This window comes from Grampus griseus (genome assembly GCF_964374135.1).
Source record: "Grampus griseus genome assembly, chromosome: 1".
Classification (NCBI taxonomy): domain Eukaryota; kingdom Metazoa; phylum Chordata; class Mammalia; order Artiodactyla; family Delphinidae; genus Grampus; species Grampus griseus.
In genome coordinates, this window is record NC_139017.1 from 124521908 (window position 1) to 124544631 (window position 22724).

The 22724-nt window shown below is 38.8% G+C and overlaps 1 protein-coding gene across 1 annotated transcript; it reads left to right on the forward strand.

Annotated features, from left to right (window-relative positions):
• Positions 1–510: 510 nt before the first annotated feature.
• RPE65 (retinoid isomerohydrolase RPE65) lies at positions 511–22189 on the forward strand (the record flags this gene model as incomplete). Its single annotated transcript, XM_082671039.1, has 13 exons — positions 511–590; positions 2258–2404; positions 3886–3993; positions 4097–4238; positions 7690–7837; positions 11985–12066; positions 12305–12437; positions 12548–12687; positions 13346–13475; positions 20214–20328; positions 20426–20520; positions 20635–20746; positions 22038–22189. The coding sequence occupies exons 3-13, from the start codon at positions 3917–3919 to the stop codon at positions 22187–22189; spliced, it is 1326 nt and encodes a 441-aa protein (XP_082527165.1). The 5' UTR covers positions 511–590; positions 2258–2404; positions 3886–3916.
• Positions 22190–22724: the final 535 nt, after the last annotated feature.

Below are 22724 nucleotides of genomic sequence, written 5' to 3' on the forward strand. Positions count from 1 at the left end.
TGATGGTATAATATGGGTGAATAACAAAGGATGACAAACTGACCCCCAAACCTGTGATCTCCCAGTGCATAAGAGAGAGAGGAATGAGACTGTCTGGAAGGCAAGAGAATAAATGATGCAGTAAAAGCTGAGGGTAGGGACAGGGCAGGCTAATTCTGTAGGAAGGACTCGGTCAGGAAGAGAAGTGACAATGGTGGGATTTTTTGACTTGTCTTCAGAAATATGGGAAAACTGCAGAGGGCAAGCAAGTCCACTGTGGCATTAAAAGGGAGGTCATTTTCTCCTTCATCAAAGGAGGAGCACTGACCTGGGCCCCTTTGCCAACCTGATACATTTCTACCACCACACCACACCAAAACACTGTGTGCTCCCAGCCCAGGCTAGACTGGCAGTATGCACCACCATTGAGCAGAGAGCATCTTTTCTCCTGGAGCTCTGCCTCTATCTCCGTGGACTTCCTGAGATTCCACATGAGCTTCCTCCTCATTATTCCACCATTTCAGAGTCGAACATCCTGCTGGTGGTTACAAGAAACTATTTGAAACTGTGGAGGAGCTGTCCTCACCGCTCACAGCTCATGTTACAGGTTGGTCTCACCTATCTTGAAGCCATCTTCTCTTTTCTGTCTCAATCTCTCTTCTCTGTCTCCTTATTCATTGGCATCTCTCAGTACGGGCTCCCCCTGTGGGCTACAGAGAGAGGAATCTGGACATTTGGGCTTTTTATGCTAAGAACCCATTTCCTCTTTTCTTTACTTCTCTAATATAGAAAAATGCTACCTAACTGGAATTCCTTAACAACTGGGACTATACGTTTGTCATCTTTAAGGTGTCAGTGCCTAGCTCAGTGCCTGGCACATAGAAAATGTCCTGTAAATGTCTGTTCTATCAGTTGCAGAATAAATGAAGGTCTGGTGACAAGCATCTGGGAATATGACAATAAAGGGTGGTAGGTTTCATGCCCATTATATCAGAAGTCTTGGTTCTGGAGTCAGGCAGATGTAGGTGCTAATTGTAGCTCTATTATTTTACTATCTGTGAATCCTTCAACAAGTTATTTAAACTTTCTGAGTCTCAATTAATTCACCTACCATAAACCAAATTTTACCTCATCGAGATGTTGTGAAGATTAAATGAGATAATGTAAATCGAAAGATTCACACAGTATCCAACACAAAGTTATCAATAGATGGTTGTAATTATTACTACTGCTATCATTATCCAAAGTCACCACATGACCCATATAGCATCCTTGCTTAGACATGGTGTATAGGAAGGTCCAAAGCCTGGGCAGGTCTCTTTCCTCCCAATTGTCTCTTATGCAAAATAGAAGGAATGAGCCCGGTGCTCTTTCTCAACTAGATTCTGATGCTAACAATCTAGGTTCTAGCAATCAAATTAATGCTGTGCCTTTTAGTTAAGCCATGCCTTCTTTTCAAATTTTTATCAGAAATATACATCCTTGTAAAGTGGGCTGCTGAAATTGAGCTATATGAAATAATACATTTGTGTTTTTTTTTAATAGCAAGGATTATAAAAACACTGCCAAATGCTGCACTTTTCAAAGGATCAAAGGGCACAAACTTAACTGTTTAGACTGAACAGACTTAAGGCCTTTCTTGTGTGCCCCTCATTTTGCAGAGAAGGACACGGAGGCCTAGAGATGGCACATAGCAAATCCTGAACCAGAATTCAGGTCTCTGACAGCCCTTTGCACTTTCTGCTATAGCAGGTTGACCTTTATCTGGACAGTAGCCCATATTCTCAAAGGAATATAGGTCTATATTTTAAGAAGCCAGTATTCTTGTTGTTTCATTTAAACGGTTTGTTCTGTAGACACATCTTTGTTTAGTATCTAGATCCCTGCTTCTAATCCATCCCTCCTATATATCAAGAAATTTGAAATTTTTCTTAAAAGTGAGACAGTAAAAAGGCAAATGTATTGGTAGCTGGGGAAATCTGTTAGATGGAGAATCCCATTCCATTCGAGATACTTTTCCCTGTCTCCTTCCAACCCTTTATCTAAACTCTGAGATGTTGCCACATTTCCTACCACTTGGTCTCCTAGTGAAAGGAGAGTAGGCCAGCAGGCATTTCCTGAGAGCTACCCGCCATGAGAACTGGGAATGGAAATGACTGCCAGCTTTAAAAGTAAGAGGCTGCCCAATCAGGCTGCTTAGATAATCACTGCTCTTTACCTGGGTGAGAAGGGCAGGGGTAAGAAGCAATGTTCTGAGTCTTGCCTTCATCACAGGCAGGATCCCCCTCTGGTTGACCGGCAGTCTCCTTCGATGTGGGCCAGGACTCTTTGAAGTTGGATCTGAGCCATTTTACCACCTGTTTGATGGGCAAGCTCTCCTGCACAAGTTTGACTTTAAAGAAGGACACGTCACATACCACAGAAGGTAAAGAACACTAGGGCCCACTCCTCCTAGGGTTCGGACCTATCTTAGCTCCTCCCTCCAGGTACTTTTCAACCTCCTGAACCCAAGAGGAGACTTTTATACTCGCCTCCACTCAGAATCCTTCTGGGCCAGTGAGTCTGTATGGACACCTCGGAGATGTACTATGGGATAAAGAAGCAGCTAAGAACTAGGGCTTTGGGGTCTGACACGCCTGGCTTCAAATCCCATATGCCCTACATACCATTTGCCTAGGTGGGTGCCCTTTGGCAAGATGTTAGTCTCTAATTCTTTGTTTTGTCATCTATAAAAATGGGAGAAATAAGAGAATTTACTTCAGGGTTTATTACAAGGATTAAATGAGAACATGGTTCCTAGCCCATAGGAAGCATTTAATAATAATAATAGTTATTATTATTAAACCATGGGTCTCTTGATGTCTTTCCTTTTTTATAATCAGAAAGGCCAATGGGAAGGAGGGAGGGGTGTTACAAAGGAGGCAAGGACCAAATATGTCTTAATAATACAAGAAAGAGAAGTTTTCTAAAAACAGAAGATTGTTGCTAAAAGGCTTGAAGCCCTAAGCCATCACTCCAATTTCATTACAAAGCTTCATTAACACCACAATAAATAGTTTGTCTTATGCGTTAATATTCAGGCCTGTTAGCAGCTTTGTTGATCACCACAGATTTCAGGCATTCTGAAGAGACATCAAAAGAAAGAATAAATGGAGTCTTGAAGTAGTCAGGATAACTTGGACTGTAATAGAAGAGAAACAGATCAGGTCAAGCAGAAATTTAGTTATGAAAGCATATTTTGGAGGTCAGGCAAAGCCTTTATATGCCTTCTAAAGACCTTGGTACTTTTTCCTCTTTATGGAAGTGCAAAATCAGATTTTAATTGGCTCTCCACATGAGAAATCCTAGGCAACGTATGCCATCTAGTCTGGGAGATATGGTTCAGGAGGTCTGCCTGTGCAAGAGACCAGATTCAAGAATATCTACTTTTAAAAGTAGCAAAATAAATTTTTAAATTGAAGAAAAACATAAGAGGGACATAAGGAAGATTGAAAGGAATATAATTCAGCATAACATGTTCTATACTTCCCCGCTCAGTGTAGATTGTTGAATTATAGGCTACAGGAAGTCAGAGGTCCAATGTGAACTACCCATGGGGCTGCATAGTGTGATATGGAACAGGCATGTTTTCTGGCTCTGGCCACATATGCTGATCACTTAATTTCTCTGAACCTTGATTTCCTCATATGTCACTGTGAAGTTTATAAGACATAAATTTAAGCTCGTGGCACATTGTCTGTTTCTCCTTCAGTCACCCCAAGAAAGTTACGAGACTCTTCATTCTTCGTGTTGTGGATTTATGATTCTGACTTTAGGAGGTCACATAGAATGACCATTCTAAGCTCCCCGTGGACTACACTAATTGCCCTTGTCTGTGACCCTTTCCCGTGTCTCAATGTCCTTCAGGTTCATCCGCACTGATGCTTACGTACGGGCAATGACTGAGAAAAGGATCGTCATAACAGAATTTGGCACTTGTGCTTTCCCAGACCCCTGCAAGAATATATTTTCCAGGTTACTGAAACCCAACTGCATGTTATTAAAGACATTTTACATTAGCCCTTTTTCTCTCATGGCTTGAAAGTTACTGGACTGAAAAATCCATTTGCTTCTGCAGGTTTTTTTCTTACTTTCGAGGAGTGGAGGTTACTGACAATGCCCTTGTTAATATCTACCCAGTGGGGGAAGATTACTATGCCTGCACAGAGACCAACTTCATTACAAAGATTAATCCTGAAACCTTGGAGACAATTAAGCAGGTAGGACACAGTGCTCAGACTATATCGCTCAGGAATTTAGAGTTTGCAACTTAGAATTAAATCAGCTGTGCATTTGGGTTTGAAGAATATGAGAGCCAGATAGATTAAGTTTCAAATCCCTGCTTTGTCATCAACTACTAGCAATGTGACATAGGGCAAACTTTGTTTCTCCATCTGTGAAATTTTAAACATTTATTATGTGGATTGGAGGAAAACCGTATAAAATGCCTAACATATTTATTTGTGACACAAATATTTATTGAGTCCCTTCCATGTACCAGAACTTATGCTAGATGCAAAAGATATACCAATGAGTAAGACAACATCGTCCCTGCTCTTCATGGTTTTTATAGACTAGCATGGAACTGGCACATTTAATATTGAAAACCCTACCATTCATTGTTCTAGGAAAGTGTGTTGTACCAACTTGCCCCTTCTTATAGACACTTCTTGTTAGAACTAAAGCTATATCTTAAAAGAAAAAGCATAGAGAAACATGTCAGCAGTATTAAAAAGTGATAAATTTTGATGAGAACTTAGGCAATCTTGGTGCAGCATTTGATAAGATAGATCTACATTTTCAACCAATATTTATTAAGATGTAACTATTTGCAAGGCATTGTTCTTGTCTTCAGAAAGCTTAACACCTAGGTGGAGAAATCAAATAAATACATTACTTAACTATAATAGGACACAGAATGTGAGGACTCTTTTCACAGAGGGAAAACCTTCTATGAAAGAACAAAGATTGCTTCTGGCAGTAGTTGGTGGATGTGAAGTGGGGCAGACCAAGGAAGGTTTAAAAGTCTTGCACTTGAGTTAGAAGTTAAAGGGAAGGCACAACTTCATTGATTTTGGAGAAAGAACATTTCATATACAGGGAGTACCATGATCAGCTGTATAGAGGTGGGAAACTGGAGGATAAAGAATAATTTATTTGGCTAGATTTGCAGTATTTCTCAATGGACGTGGCAGTGGCGTTGGGCCGGTGGTACTTCATCATCGTGGGGACTGTCCCACCCACTGCAGCGGTTTGGTATCCCTGATTCCACCGACTAAACACCAGACATGTCCTCAATCATTGTACAAACTCCAAATGCTCACCAACATTTCCAACTCTCCCCCTAGGGGGCAATAGCACTCCCAGGTGAGAACTAGTGATCTAAAGCATGCCACGTCAAGGGGAATAGTGAAACACAGGGTAGGGTGAAACTAGAAGTTTGAATAATGGACAAAAATTTGGAATAAGTCATTTAGCTGATGGGAAGCTACTCAAAGTTTTTGTTCAGGGAAGTGGTATAAGCAGAGCTGTACTTTAGGTTATTTAATCTGGAAGCCACGTGTAAGCTGTATGGGAGGACAAAAGAGATAAGGGATAGCTAGGAGACCAGTTAAGTGGAATTGAAGACCAGAACTAGATATTCAGTGTAGTAGGAATAAAAAGGAAAAGCAGTCCCAACAATGGGTCTCAATATCACAAGCTGATTTATAATCCCCAACAGACTATTTACTAAGGCTTAACATATTCTCGATAGCTCTTTCTTAGTTTAGATGTATGTTTGAAACCACATATGAGTGTATGTGTAGATCATTTAGAGAAATACTGAAGCTGAGTTTCTAAACCATCCATTTGACTTTGACAGTGAATCCAATTACCATAGTAATTTAATTGGAAGTGTGAAGTTCATGGTATGGCTCCAGAATAGACTTTATTAGGAGTCAGGTTTCATTGTGAGCAGCACTATACCCTGACTTCGTATAAAAATGTAGTTTTAAAATTTTGAGTGTTTTTTTGTTGGTTTACTATTACTGAAATAGACTCCTAACAAGTTCCTTTGCCTCCAGCCCGATTCTCTTAAATACAGCTTCCTTAATTCAGTAGAAGCAATTTTCTTTTCTAAAATGCAAGTATAAATGTGTTATTCCAATTAGTGCACCCATAGTTTCCAAGATAAAGTTAAAAGCACAGACCTTTGTGGCTGGCCATTTTACTTCTCCTCTTCCATGTGTGTGTATCACCACAGCCATGCTGAATGACGAGTAATCCCCAAGCAGCATTCACTTTTTGCGACTCTATGCCTTTACATTAGGGTTCCTACTCCCTAGAACACACTGTCATCCTTCTCCATCTGGTAAATTTTACTCATCTTTCAAGCATGTGTTGGAGTCATTGCCCTTGGGAAGCCCTGCCTAATCCCCTAGTCTGGGTTAGATGGCCTTTCTTTACAGATATCATTTTGCACCTACTGCACTGTATACCAGCTTATTGGTCTAATACAGTGCTATTAAATGGAACTTTCTACAATGATGGAAATGTTCTATGTCTTCATTGTCCAAGTGCTATTGAGCACTTGAATGTGGCTACTGTGACTGAGGAACTGAATTTGAAGTTCTATCTAATTATGGTTAACTTATATTTAAATTGCTATATGTGGCTACCATAGTGGACAGTGCAAATCTAGACTGAAGTTCTTGAAAGCAAGGGCCATCTCTGTTTTCCTAGACCCTGACACGGCACCTGGCATATAATAGAAGCTCAAGGAATACTTGATGAATGACTGAATGACTGAATGAATGTCTTGCCTTTTATTTAAATGAGGGTGCTAAAAACTCCCTATGCTTTAAAACATACTCTCCTAATCACATAGAAAGAATTTTGGTTAGACAAATATATACTCCATCGATTATTCATTCAATAAATCTTTATTGAGCAGGTTCCAGGTAGAAATTCTAGTGCTCTACATCCTTAGATAAGTCATTTGATCTCTCTGACACCTCAAGTTCTCCTTATGTAAACTGAGAGGTTTGTGGTAGATTAGTGGTTTTGAATTTTTTATGAGAATCCAAAACAAATTAAAGCACTGAATCCTATCTTCAAAAAGTTTCCATTAACTCCAGGAATTCATGGTTCCCCTGAAGTCTATTTAGGTTAAGACTTTCTATACTAGATGAATCCTGAAGTTCCTTTCAGTTCCAAATTCATTCTGTATGTAAGATACTGGATTTGGTATTTAGGTTGTATCATAAAAAATTGCCATTTTTATAAAATGAAAATTATTGACTATCAGCATACAATTCAATGTAATTCAATAAGGAGAATGTAAAGAAGTTTCAGGATTCAAATTTGTCACTGTTTGAAGACAAACTGCATGTGCAAAAGGAAAGTAACCAACCAGAGTAATATATGGCCTACATCAATTGAAAAGCTCAATCAGGGAGAACTTGAAGATTTCAGAGGCATGAGGGGTCAGCATGGGGGTCAGAGGAGAGCTCAGCGCTAAAGATGGGACTTCTACAGACTTAAAAGAGGGTAAGACCCAGAGAGATGGAAAGAAAGAGAAAGCACACTTAGGGTGAGGGTGCAAGTGGTAACGATGAGGTCAGACTGAGGAAACAAAGGTGTAATACGATCTTCCTCTTAACATGGGTGACGTTTGTTCTCCTTCCATAGGTTGATCTTTGCAACTATGTCTCGGTCAATGGAGCCACTGCTCACCCCCACATTGAAAATGATGGGACTGTTTACAATATTGGTAATTGCTTTGGGAAAAATTTTTCAATTGCCTACAATATTGTAAAGATCCCTCCACTACAAGCAGGTCAGTTTACCACTTTGACTCTTCTTAAAACAAGTATCTAGGGGCTTCCCTGGTGGCACAGTGGTTGAGAGTCCGCCTGCTGATGCAGGGGACACGGGTTCATGCCCCGGTCCGGGAAGATCCCACATGCCGTGGAGTGGCTGGGCCTGTGAGCCATGGTCGCTGAGCCTGCACGTCCGGAGCCTGTGCTCCGCAATGGGAGAGGCCACAACAGTGAGAGGCCCGTGTATCGCAAAAAAAAAAAAAAAAAAACAAGTATCTATAACATGAGAAAGTTACTGGAAATACAGGGTGTCAGATCAGAAATATATCAGGCTAGCACTATATGGACAGTTAAATTACTCTCAGATTTTAGGACAACTGCCCCTCACCCTTACCCTACCAGGGGACCAATGCCAAAGAGCACCACAGCAGGAAATGACATCTTCAAAAGTAAGTTGCCATGTTCTATTCTACAGTGTTTCAAAGATGTAGTGTATATGTGACTTTGATCATATAAGATTTAGATTCAAATCCAGCAAATATTTATTGAGCACTTATCCATGTGCCAGACAAAATTAAGATTTTAAACAAACATGTGTATGTGTAATAGGATACACACATGTATATGAAAGTGTAGTAAGTATTTTGTGTGTATTTAATTCCCAAAACTAAAAACATAACTTTTTAACTCATATACTATAGAGAAAGAATATTAAAACAGAAGAGAGTACTCTTTAGAATTCTCCATTCATCCTCCATTCATTGCCAGAAATTTGATAATGATCTTGATAATAGAATTATTTGAGTATATATAGATTTTTACATACAAATCTTGAGCCCCACCTGAGGTAGACTGAATGAGTAATTCTAGGGGTGAGCCCATAGTCAGTATTTTCAGAAGCTTTTTATGTGGTTCTTATATACACTAAGGTTTGAAGACACTGCCGTAGTAGTAAATAAACTTTAATGTGCTTAAGAATTATTGTAAAGGGCTATGGACCCAAAACACATATGCCATAACTTTATAGATAACTTAAGAGATTGTAAAAGGCACTTTGACCATACTAAAATTTTGCCTTACCCCCTTGACTTAGAACCCACCTCCAGATGTAAGATGTGACTCCATTCTATCAAACATTTAGAGAAGAGCTAACACCTATCCTTCTCAAACTCTTCCAAAATATAGCAGAGCGAGGAACACTCCCAAACTCCTTCTACGAGGCCACCATCACCTTGATACCAAAACCAGGCAAGGATGTCACAAAGAAAGAAAACTACAGACCAATATCACTGATGAACATAGATGCAAAAATCCTCAACAAAATACTAGCAAACAGAATCCAACAGCACATTAAAAGGATCATACACCATGATCAAGTGGGGTTTATTCCAGGAATGCAAGGATTCTTCAATATACGCAAATCTATCAATGTGATAAACCATATTAACAAATTGAAGGAGAAAAACCATATGATCATCTCAATAGATGCAGAGAAAGCTTTTGACAAAATTCAACACCCATTTATGATAAAAACCCTGCAGAAAGTAGGCATAGAGGGAACTTTCCTCAACATAATAAAGGCCATATACGACAAGCCCACAGCAAACATCATCCTCAATGGTGAAAAACTGAAAGCATTTCCACTAAGATCAGGAACAAGACAAGGGTGCCCACTCTCACCACTCTTATTCAACATAGTTTTGGAAGTTTTAGCCACAGCAATCAGAGAAGAGAAGGAAATAAAAGGAATCCAAATCGGAAAAGAAGAAGTAAAGCTGTCACTGTTTGCAGATGACATGATCCTATACATAGAGAACCCTAAAGATGCTACCAGAAAACTACTAGAGCTAATCAATGAATTTGGTAAAGTGGCAGGATACAAAATTAATGCACAGAAATCTCTGGCATTCCTATATACTAATGATGAAAAATCTGAAAGTGAAATCAAGAAAACACTCCCATTTACCATTGCAACAAAAAGAATAAAATATCTAGGAATAAACCTACCTAAGGAGACAAAAGACCTGTATGCAGAAAATTATAAGACACTGATGAAAGAAATTAAAGATGATACAAATAGATGGAGACATATACCATGTTCTTGGATTGGAAGAATCAACATTGTGAAAATGACTCTACTACCCAAAGCAATCTATAGATTCAATGCAATCCCTATCAAACTACCACTGGCATTTTTCACAGAACTAGAACAAAAAATTTCGCAATTTGTATGGAAACACAAAAGACCCCGAATAGCCAAAGCAATCTTGAGAACAAAAAAAGGAACTGGAGGAATCAGGCTCCCTGACTTCAGACTATACTACAAAGCTACAGTTATCAAGACGGTATGGTACTGGCACAAAAACAGAAAGATAGATCAATGGAACAGGATAGAAAGCCCAGAGATAAACCCATGCACATATGGACACCTTATCTTTGATAAAGGTGGCAGGAATGTACAGTGGAGAAAGGACAGCCTCTTCAATAAGTGGTGCTGGGAAAACTGGACAGGTACATGTAAAAGTATGAGATTAGATCACTCCCTAACACCATACACAAAAATAAGCTCAAAATGGATTAAAGACCTAAATATAAGGCCAGAAACTATCAAACTCTTAGAGGAAAACATAGGCAGAACACTCTATGACATAAATCACAGCAAGATTCTTTCTGACCCACCTCCTAGAGTAATGGAAATAAAAACAAAAATAAACAAATGGGACCTAATGAAACTTCAAAGCTTTTGCACAGCAAAGGAAACCATAAACAAGACCAAAAGACAACCCTCAGAATGGGAGAAAATATTTGCAAATGAAGCAACCGACAAAGGATTAATCTCCAAAATTTACAAGCAGCTCATGCAGCTCAATAACAAAAAAACAAACAACCCAATCCAAAAATGGGCAGAAGACCTAAATAGACATTTCTCCAAAGAAGATATACAGACTACCAACAAACACATGAAAGAATGCTCAACATCATTAATCATTAGAGAAATGCAAATCAAAACTACAATGAGATATCATCTCACACCAGTCAGAATGGCCATCATCAAAAAATCTAGAAACAATAAATGCTGGAGAGGGTGTGGAGAAAAGGGAACCCTCTTGCACTGCTGGTGGGAATGTGAATTGGTTCAGCCACTATGGAGAACAGTATGGAGGTTCCTTAAAAAACTACAAATAGAACTACCATATGACCCAGCAATCCCACTACTGGGCATATACCCTAAAAAAACCGAAATTCAAAAAGAGTCATGTACCAAAATGTTCATTTCAGCTCTATTTACAATAGCCCGGAGATGGAAACAACCTAAGTGCCCATCATCGGATGAATGGATAAAGAAGATGTGGCACATATATACAATGGAATATTACTCAGCCATAAAAAGAAACGAAATTGAGCTATTTGTAATGAGGTGGATAGACCTAGAGTCTGTCATACACAGTGAAGTAAGTCAGAAAGAAAAAGACAAATACCGTATGCTAACACATATATATGGAATTTAAGAAAAAAAAAAATGTCATGAAGAACCTAGGGGTAAGGCAGGAATAAAGACGCAGACCTCCTAGAGAACGGACTTGAGGTTATGGGGAGGGGGAAGGGTGAGCTGTGACGGGGCGAGAGAGAGTCATGGACATATACACACTAACAAACGTAGTAAGGTAGATAGCTAGTGGGAAGCAGCCGCATGGCAGAGGGATATTGGCTCGGTGCTTTGTGACAGCCTGGAGGGGTGGGATAGAGAGGGTGGGAGGGAGGGAGACGCAAGAGGGAAGAGATATGGGAACATATGTATATGTATAACTGATTCACTTTGTTATAAAGCAGAAACTAACACACCATTGTAAAGCAATTATACCCCAATAAAGATGTTAAAAAAAAAAAAAAAAAGACGTGACTCCACTGTACCCTGTCTGCCACACACTGTTTGAGTATACTTTCCAAATCTGCTGCTATTTGGATTTTCCTGGGTGATTGCAGCTCCGCGTGAAATTTCTCTAAGAAATGCCAGTGACTGAGAAAATGGAAATAAACTCTTTAAAAAATCAAGATCTGAAAATGTATTTCTTTGCTTGCATAAGCTGTTCTAAATGCTTTGTATTTTTTTTATAAAAAAAAAAAGAGGCTGTTCCAAAGCCTTTTGAAACCACTTTATTTCAGACAAGGAAGATCCAATAAGCAAGTCAGAGATCGTTGTACAATTCCCCTGCAGTGACCGATTCAAGCCATCTTATGTCCATAGGTAACTTGAAGGCCTGCTATGAATCTTCAGGAAAACTCAGGTTTAAAGATCTGCTTTGCCTACCTTTGATACCAATCCTGATCATGACATTTTCTTGCAGAAACCTAAATTTAAATGTAGTTAATTTCTTGTAGGCACTGTTGATTCATATAACTGAGTATACCTCATGTGTACATATTTCTCTGTGGTTTGAGAATCAACCCTTCCCACTCACAAGTTTATTTCTGTTTCTGAACAGTTTTGGTTTGACTCCCAACTATATTGTTTTTGTGGAGACACCAGTCAAAATTAACCTTTTCAAGTTTCTTTCTTCATGGAGTCTTTGGGGAGCCAACTACATGGATTGTTTTGAGTCCAATGAAACCATGGGGGTAAGTCTTCCATTTATTTGTCAGCTTTATGGTTCTGAAGAATATGTCTTTCATAATGCACACTTTTTTTTCTTTCTAAATGCATCAAAATATTCTCTTCACTTTTCAAGGTTTGGCTTCATATTGCTGACAAGAAACGAAAAAAGTATATCAATAATAAATACAGGACATCTCCTTTTAACCTCTTCCATCACATCAATACCTATGAAGACAGTGAGTTTCTGGTTGTGGATCTCTGTTGCTGGAAAGGGTAAGAAAGGACATTGGATAAATGTTACATCTCCAGTTGTTCCTGGAAATTAGGGTTTCTTTCGGAGATGCCACTCTCAATATTTAATCTGAATTACATCTAAAAAAGCAAGAAGAATGCTTAAGTCACAAAATATGATTGAAAAGGCTGTAGGGAGTTTAGATAATCAGAAACACTAACTGAACCTCAAAACTATGGTTAATGATTGAAAACTGATCAGGTCCATGAACCAGACCTGAAAATAAAAGATTCTGTGACTTGATGAGTAAACTTAAGCTTAATTTCACTCAAACTTAACAAGATCCTTTGGGGAGCCTAGAACTCCACCTAGTCTGGGTTTGGGAAAAAGAGATATGCTTTCTTCAAAACAGCAGGTCACTAAGAAAGACAGTAGCCCCTGAAGACACAGACAGAATGGTGAGAGAGAAACAGAGCAGAACGTTTTAAAGGCTGTTGTTATTTAAACATATCCATGAGCAGGATTCTTTTCTCCACCCAGAGTGGGCAGGAGAAATGGCTCCAGGATTCCTGAGTCTTTAGCAGGTTCTGGGTTGGGGTCTGAAGAATAGGGAGGCACTTGTGCTTTTAAAAGGCATGAAGCATGTCTCTAAATTATTTGTAATTGGCTGTCCTCATGTTTGACTTCTTATTTTTGCAGATTTGAATTTGTTTATAATTACTTATATTTAGCCAATTTACGTGAGAATTGGGAAGAGGTGAAAAGAAATGCCAGAAAGGCTCCCCAGCCTGAAGTTAGGAGATACGTACTTCCTTTGAATACTGACAAGGTAACCACCCTCTACATAGATTTCAGATATAACCAGAATGTTTCATCTCGCTCAGGATTTTTTCTCCTGCTGTGTGTTTATACATAAAGTCTTGAAATTTCAGAGCTGGAAGGAACTTTAAAAATTAATTCCACTTCCCTCATTTTATAAGCTAGGAAACTGAAGCTCAGAAGAGTCACATGACTTAGCAAAATCCAACTGTGGTGGAATCAAAACGAAAACCAGGTTTTGACTCTAAACCTGTTGTTCTTCTATTTACAAAATCCTTTCAAAGTGATTGCAATCCAACTGGTTAGAACATAAGCAAAAACAGTGGAATAAGTGGGCAAAAAAGCTTAAAAAAAAGTAGGTTGGCAGTCTTTGAAGGCTTTCAGGCCAAAAGGTTTGTGCTTTATTTGACAGGTGATGGGGAGATAGTCAAGGTTTTGAACAGAAGAAAGCCACATTCAGAGCTGGTGGACTGGGTATCAAGCGTACTGACTACTCTAGTTGTCCCTGCTACTAAATGTCCGGCTTCCCTGAGCAAGTCACTCAGTGAGCAAGTCCCCCTACAGTTCTGTTGCCTGCTCAGAAACCTAAGTAAATTGGACTAAATAATAACTAAGGTTATTTGCAGCTTTGATTTTCTAAAATAAGGCTGTGTTGTGTGTAAGTAGTATTGGAAGTAAAGAAAGGATGATGATAAGGGACCTGGGATTGGAGACAATGAAAATCACTCAGGTGATAGAAAAATGTAGTGGTAGTAGGAACAGACAAACCGACAAAAGTGAGAGTTCCTACAGGTAGAATTAAAAGGATCTTACATTTGATTGGATGGTAGAATGAATTAAGTCTTATACATGCAAAAGACCATAGAGATCCTTTAAGCCTATGTGTCTAGAGTGTTGATACCTTTGGAAATAGGAAATGTAATAATAGGCAGAGCAGATTTGGAGATAAACCTGAATTGTAGAACTATGAGGAAGTGGGGAGAATGAGTAAAAGGGCTGACTTCAAGACAGACCCAGGTTGACCAGGGCTTCCAGCATTCTAGCTGTTTGATTCGCGGCAAGACATTTAACCTTTTTAAATCCCCTTTTCTTTATCTATATCCACCATACAGGATTTTAGTGATCAATAAACAAGGTGACACATGTCAATCACTGAATATAGTCCCTCACACAAAGTAAGTGTTAAATAATATTGATTATAATCATCATCAACAGCAAAATCAGCATCAACAACATTTTCGTGAAGACGTCTTGTAGGCTTTCATATGGAAGTACAGGTCCTTGCGACACAAAGTAGGGTCAGAAGAAAAGAGCTGATAGTTATTGGAATTGAAATGATGATCAAATATATGAAGACAGATAAGATTGCTAGCAGGAAAAATTCATACTTTAGAGTGTTTTAAAAGAAACATACAAATTTGTTTATTTTAAAAATGATGAACTTGATAGCCATAACATGCTGAAAGAAAAGAAAAGATGGCCAAGCACAAAAGTTGGGGAAACATCCATGTGCAGAAAGTGGTAAGAAAAGAGGAGTCAGAAAAAGAAAGAGAAAAACGTCACCAAAGGGCCCTAGTTACAGCTAAGAGAGGATAGTGCCACATGATAAGGCAAGAGAAGGGTTTCACTGGTGCCCACTGCTATATATAGACAAGTTGAAAAGAATGAAGATGAAGAGCCAGAAACCAGATTTAGTGATCTCCAGGGGAGTAGGGAGGGAGGCAGAAATCAGGTTTCAAGGCAATAAAGGTGAGCAATTGATGAGAATGTGGGAGCAATTACTATAGCCTGCACTTTTAAAAGTTTGGCAATGAAGAGAAAAATAAGTCATAAATTAGGGAAATAAGAGATAAACAGATTGAAGGAAGGAGAGGAAAGAGTATGAGTGAAGTTTCCAGTTTAGTGATTAATATAACAGTGATATCTTTAAAATATACCTTTATTATTTTTGAATAGGCAGTGAATTTAAATGGTCAAAAACTCAAAATGATCTAAAAAGGTACACACTGGAAGTGTCGCTCCAACCTCTCTCTGCCTCCATTCCATACCATTCCCCTTCACTTCTGTGTGTAACTTTTAATGTCTTTCCTTTTCCTTTTTTAATGCAAATATAAGAAAATATAAATATATATAATTATTATTTCCCATTTTTACACAAAAAGTAACTTTCTATATCCACATTTTTGTTCCTTGCTTCTTTTCATTTTAAAATATATATTGAAGATCTTGCTTTCTTCAACTGCACGGTATTCTTTTTTGTGAACATACCCAAGTCCCTCACTGCTGAGCAACAGAGTTGTTTCCATTCTTTGGCTGGTACAGATAATGTCACAAGGAATAACTTTGTATGTATGTTATTTTATATATGTGCAGATATAGCAATAGGATAGACTCTCAGAAGTGAAATTGCTGGGTCAGGGGATAAATGCACGTGTTAAAAAAATAGTGAGGGGGAAGAGTGAAAATAAGGAGCTAGTTTGGAAAGCAAAGATAATGTTACACATCTCTTACATTAAAAACCCTAATTTAATGGTGGAAAAAATAAGATACAACAGAGTAAAATCATTAAAGTTACAGTCGCATAAGTAATGTGTTCGACATCAACATTTGAACTTACTGAATACATGTATAAATATGTATGTATGCACACATGCCGCTCTCTCCTTCCCAAAATCACCATGAAGTGCCTCGAGGCCCCACTTCACAGAATCTCACAAGACCCATCCTCACCTCCCATCTCTTCCCAATCCTGAAAATCTTTCACTATTTCCTTTTAATTCATTGTACATACCAGAAAAATTCCATCTATCCTCTGCTCAGAAGGTTCCTTCCACCTTCTTTCTTTTACCAAAAAATCTGACACTCTCTCTAGGACACTGGTCTCTTCAGCAGCAATTTCCAGGGGTAGCAGTTTCTCCTCCTACAGCGCTTGTACCACTGGGCCTGGGGCTGTGGTACACTTGTTCCACTTTGCTGCTTCCAGACCATTGCTCCTTCCACCCACCCTTAAAATCTTTCAATTTCAAATCTCACTTCAGCTAAGTATATAGCCAAGTGGTATGTCTACATTTACATATATACACCCCTCATTATTATTCTCACCAATTAACCACCACTCCTTCTCCCTTCTGGCTCAGTGTCACACTCCCCTGATCTACTCCTGACTCTCAGTTATTTCAATATACACATCATAGGTGACTCTTCCAACAACTGGTCTCTCAGTTCCATGACGTCTTCCACTGATTTTGTCTTCCATTCTATCTCAGCCACTCACTCCCCACAGTCGTGCAATTGACCTTGCCATTACCTTTGACTGTGCTTCTACCATAACCTTGGTTTCATGCATGACACATTCTGACTACCACCTATTATCTTTCAAGATTACTTGCCCTATTGCAGTTCCCACCAGGAACCTCCAATCTATTGAACCTATTACCTTCTCATCATCTCTCACTCCCTTGAGGACTTACCTTCCCTCCTTATTCAATAACAATTTCATGGTTAATCATTGTAATCAGCCCCTTGAGTAGATCTTCATTTCTCTTCCCTCTTTCTTACTTTATAGAACTTATTTGTCAAAATCATAATCCTAGTTAAATTCAACCCTCCACCCACTCCATGCTTGTACCTCTAAGGCTGAAATTAAGTGCTAAAAACACACAATTGTGTTAATTGGCCCATTTTTAAGTGCATGACAACAAACCTTACTGCTACATTTCCCAACTTCACTTTCCTAGTTAAATATTTCACACCCTCCTCTCTTCAACCTTCTAACACCTCCCACCTCCACACTCATACTCAACTGATGGCTCTGCTTCCTATTTTACTGAAACAAATGAAAGAAATCAGAAAAGAACGTAGACTCCTGCCACCACATCTACCCACCCACCAGCATCTGTACTCATACTGAATTATCCATCATCCTATTCAGAACTAGTCTTTCCCATCCTTCCTCACCCTCTCCAGGACAACACTCTACAATTCTCCCCCTCTCTCATATATCTCACTCTCCTCCTGTTTTCATTAAATCATGCATATCATGCTATTATTTTGCCCTCTTACAAAATCCTTCTTTTAACTCTTCTTGCCCCCACCACCTATCCCCTCATTCCTCTCTTGAAGACCCCTTAATGTTGGAGGGCACCAGAACTCAGCCCTTTGTTCTATCTTCTATCTGTACGTTCACTCCCTTTGTAAAGACTCATGCTTTAAAGCAGCCTAGAATTTCACTTCCAACTTTCCTTTTAACTCAAGGTTCTTATATGCTACTGCCAATGCCATGTCTTTATTTTGATGTCCAATAAACACTTCAAGTTTAATAAGACAAAACCTAAACTTCTCCTCTTCCCCTACCAAAAATTACCTTCAGTAATCCCCATCTTTGCTGTGACAACTCCAACTTTTAATTATTCGGGCCAAAAACCTTGAAGCCCTTCTTGACTCCTTTCTCAGTTTCATGCCTCTTCCCCACCCCATATCTGAACTATCAGGAAATCCTCTTGGCTCTACCTTGCACTCCTCACTGACTTCAATGCTACTAGCCTAGTCTGAACCATTGTTTTCTTTTGACTGGACTACTACAAGACAAACTGGTTTCCCTGATTTCACTCTTTCATCTCCCCTTTTTTTTTTTTTTAATTTACATGTATTTTATTTATTTATTTATTTTTGTATCTCTCACATATATATATATATATATATATTTTTTTATATAGCAGGTTCTTATTAGTCATCCATTTTATACACATCAGTGTATACATGTCAATCTCAATCTCCCAGTTCATCACACCACCACCCCCACCTGCCGCTGCTTTGGTGGTTTGGTGATTTGCTGCTTGGTGTCCATACATTTGTTCTCTACTTCTGTGTCTCAATTTCTGCCCTGTAAACCGGTTCATCTGTACCATTTTCTAGGTTCCACATATATGCGTTAATATACGATATTTGTTTTTCTCTTTCTGACTTAACTTCACTCTGTATGACAGTCTCTAGATCCATCCACGTCTCTACAAATGACCCAATTTCGTTCCTTTTTATGGCTGAGTAATATTCCATTGTATATGTGTACTACATCTTCTTTATCCATTCGTCTGTTGATGGGCATTTAGGTTGCTTCCGTGTCCTGGCTATTGTAAATAGTGCTGCAATGAACATTGGGGTGTATGTGTCTTTTTGAATTATGGTTTCCTCTGGGTATATGCCCAGTAGTGGGATTGCTGGGTCATATGGTAATTCTATTTTTAGCTTTTTAAGGAACCTCCATACTGTTCTCCAAAGTGGCTGTATCAATTTACATTCCCACCAACAGTGCAAGAGGGTTCCCTTTTCTCCACACCCTCTCCAGCATCTGTTGTTTGTAGATTTTCTGATGATGCCCATTCTAACTGGTGTGAGGTGACACCTCATTGTAGTTTTGATTTGCATTTCTCTAATAATTAGGGATGTTGAGCAGCTTTTCTTGTGCTTCTTGGCCATCTGTATGTCTTCTTTGGAGAAATGTCTATTCAGGTCTTCTGCCCGTTTTTGGATTGGGTTGTTTGTTTTTTTAATATTGAGCTGCAAAAGTGATCTCGACAGAGCAGTCAGGGTGATTCTTTTAAAAATAAATCAGAGCCTGCCACTGCTCTGCTCAGAACCCTCCAATGACTTCCCATCTCTCACTCACAGAAAAAGACCAAGACCTCACAATGACCTATCAGTCTTTACCCCTCCACTCTCCTCTCCTGCTCTTCTCCCCCGAGCTCAGTCAGTGCAGCCACACTGGTCTCTTTAATGTTCTCCAAGGACCTTTGGCATACTCCTACCTCAGGCCTTTGTAGTTTGTTCTCTCTGCTCAAATGCTCTTCCCCAGATACCTGCATTGCTAGCTTCCTTCATCTCCTACAAGTTTTATCCCAAATTTCACCTTTTCAATGAGGCTCACCCTGACCACCTACTAAAATTACAACTCACCTACTCTTCACATTTATGATTCTCCTTACTCTGCTCTATTCTTTTTCCTCACATTCATGATGTACTAAACACTTTGTCTATTAATTATATTTATATTGTTTATGTTCCCAAATTAGAATGAAAACGTCATGATGACAGGGACTCTGTTCTCTGAAATATCCCAAATGCCTAGAATAGAGTCCATCACAAAACATGTATTTAAGTATTTGATGCAGGTATTACTAAATGAATATGTTCTTTGAAAGAGCTCATGATATTCATTCCTTTCATAAAATAATCTGAAAAATCACGTGGGAGCAATGTGGGTGACAAGAGATCTTAGAAAACATCTGGTCAGTAGTTTTTTAATTTGTTTTCTTTTTTGACAACTTACGAGTATGATTTTGTTTTCAAATAAAATACAAATATAGCCTAACTATAAAGGAGACAAACACTGTATGGATACCTAGAGGTTGAAGTCTTTGTTGTTCTGCAGAAAAATACTTCTTTTTCCAGAGCCCATCCTCAGAGCTGTAAATTTTCTTCGAGGTCAGTCTCATTTCACTGATGAGAAGACTGAGGGCCTATGAAGTTGTATGACTTTCCCAGTGACACACAGCCAGTGACTGATGTGGACACAGACAGCTTTCCCAGTCATGTTCCTGGGCTCCCCTTTCTAGAGTTTTCTGCACTGCCTCTCCCTACATGTTGTCTTAAGAAATGAAGAACACAGGAGACAAAACTTGGGAAGACTATATTTATGGCTGCTTGATTTTTCTTTCCTGATCACTGAGGTTTCTGTTATCCTCTTTCTTAGGCTGACACAGGCAAGAATTTAGTCACACTCCCCAACACAACTGCCACTGCAATTCTGTGCAGTGATGAGACCATCTGGCTGGAACCTGAAGTTCTCTTTTCAGGGCCTCGCCAAGGTGAGATGATTTAGGAAAAAACCTCACATGAGAGAGAACAAAATGTTCCATTCAAAGAGATTAACGAGTTTTCCTAAGCACGTGCTCTACTTTGCAGCATTTGAATTTCCTCAAATCAACTACCAGAAGTATGGTGGGAAACCTTACACATACGCATATGGACTTGGCTTGAATCACTTTGTTCCAGACAGGGTAATTAATCCATCTTCCTAATATTCAAACAGTACTTTGAGTCACATGCTAGTCAAGTAGAGCATATTGACTGATTGACTGACTGATTGATTGACTTTTCTTTCTTACAAGCAGCTCTGTAAGCTGAACGTCAAAACTAAAGAAACTTGGGTATGGCAAGAGCCTGATTCATACCCCTCAGAACCCATCTTTGTTTCTCACCCAGATGCCTTGGAGGAAGATGACGGTAATGAAAGTAATAGATGTGTCTGAACACTCTCTTTTCATTGCAGTTCATATAGTTAGTTAATTAGGAGAGGAGTTATGTTGATTATTCCCTAATGTTCAGAAATAATCCTTTATACTATTGAATGGGACAGCACTAAAGAATTTAAACTTATTTGAGAATAAGTTTTATCTTATGGTCAGGTTTCATTTGGTACTGTTGGAAAAATGCTAAAGCACCATCTGGTGTCACGATGGAACATCAATGTCTGCTCTAGATGAAGGAGAGGAGGAAGAAGGAGCAGCATGCGGTCTAGGTTTTTGCCTTTCCTGACCTAGAGACATTTCTGAAAAGGGATAGAGTTCTAAGGAGGGAAACTGAGTATTCTAACAGATCCAAGAGAATGAGGATGAGGCTTTGTGTTTCTAGTTTTGGTTTTTCCTTTCAGTAAGCTGGGGCTAGAAAGGGATCCAGAGCAACAGCCTATAAAACAGCAACTCAGTTACAAAGAGTCATCCTAGTTAACTATTGATTATCCGGGACAAGGAGGTAGGTTATCCTCTCTGGGATTAAAATATGGAAAACCACAGAGAAATGAATAAAATAAAGAATTGTAGAGCCATTTTACACTAAGTGATTTTACATATACAGCCTTTCCAGTCAAAACCGCAAAAAGTTTGTTCTTATTTTGTTTGAAGGAAGTAAGCTTCCAGCTAGGTCTTGGAAATTATAGAAATAATATACCTTACCATTTTCAAAGTCTTTTTTTTTTTGGCCGCACCGCTCAGCTTGCGGGATCCTAGTTACCCGACCAGGGATCGAATCCGCTTCCTCAGCAGTGAAAGCGCGGAGTCCTAACAACTGAACCACCAGGGAATTCCCAGAGTCTTTTAATATACATTTTTCACTTGATTGTCACAACATTTTTTTTTTTGCAGTAGGTAGAACAGGTGTTAAATCGTATGATACAGATAAAAACACAGAAACATTCATTAAATAAGAATTTAATGAATACTTACTATGTTCTAATCATTGCAGTAGGCTATTGGAATACAACAGTGGGCAAGAGAGATAGGGTCACTCCCTTCTTAGAGCTTATAGTCCAGGGGACATGAAAAATTTTAAATCCCTTTCAGGGTTACCACACAGCCAGGTGGTAGAAGAGTCAGAGCAAGATTTCAAGGCATCTGGTTTTCTTTATTTGTCAATGTAATGCTTCCTTGCTTCCTGTATTATTTCAGTGACACTTAATCTATTGCTATGGGCTTTTTTTTTTTAATTCAACATTGCCTTATTAACTTCTGATTAACAGGTGTAGTTCTGAGTGTGGTGGTGAGCCCTGGGGCAGGTCAAAAGCCCGCTTATCTCCTAATTCTGAATGCCAAGGACCTGAGTGAAGTTGCAAGGGCTGAAGTGGAGATTAACATCCCTGTCACATTTCATGGACTGTTCAAAAAATCCTGAGCACATTCTAGCCTAATATGCTTCTGGTGACAAAACCCAGAACAAAATAGGTCTGCAGTGAAATTCTGTTCAGTTTTAGCCTGCTGTATATGAGTTTTAACTTGCAGATGCACACAATTTTGCAGTGTTTTACAGAACGCACAGAGTTGAGTAAGCAATTCCTTTTAAAAAAAGTGCATATTTAGGTAATCATACTTTCTCTGTGAGACAGACACATCATAACTAAAAACTCTTTATATATTTACAATCAAAGAGCAAATGAATGTGGATTTATTAACCTGTTTTTTTATTCCTATTATAAAAGTGTATTTTAGGTACCTATCTGCTCCAATTATTTTTTAACACTTAAAAGCCAGTCCTCTACACCTGATTTGTATGTGGCTTTGCCAAGTCAAAGCAGTATCTTACAAAAAGGCTTAATTATTAAATGTCAAACCAAACTTTTTCTCAAACAAGGGACTATCATCTAAGACAATCATTGTAATCGTATGCATATATATATTATTGTTCAAAGATTCTCAAGTTTTATAAACTT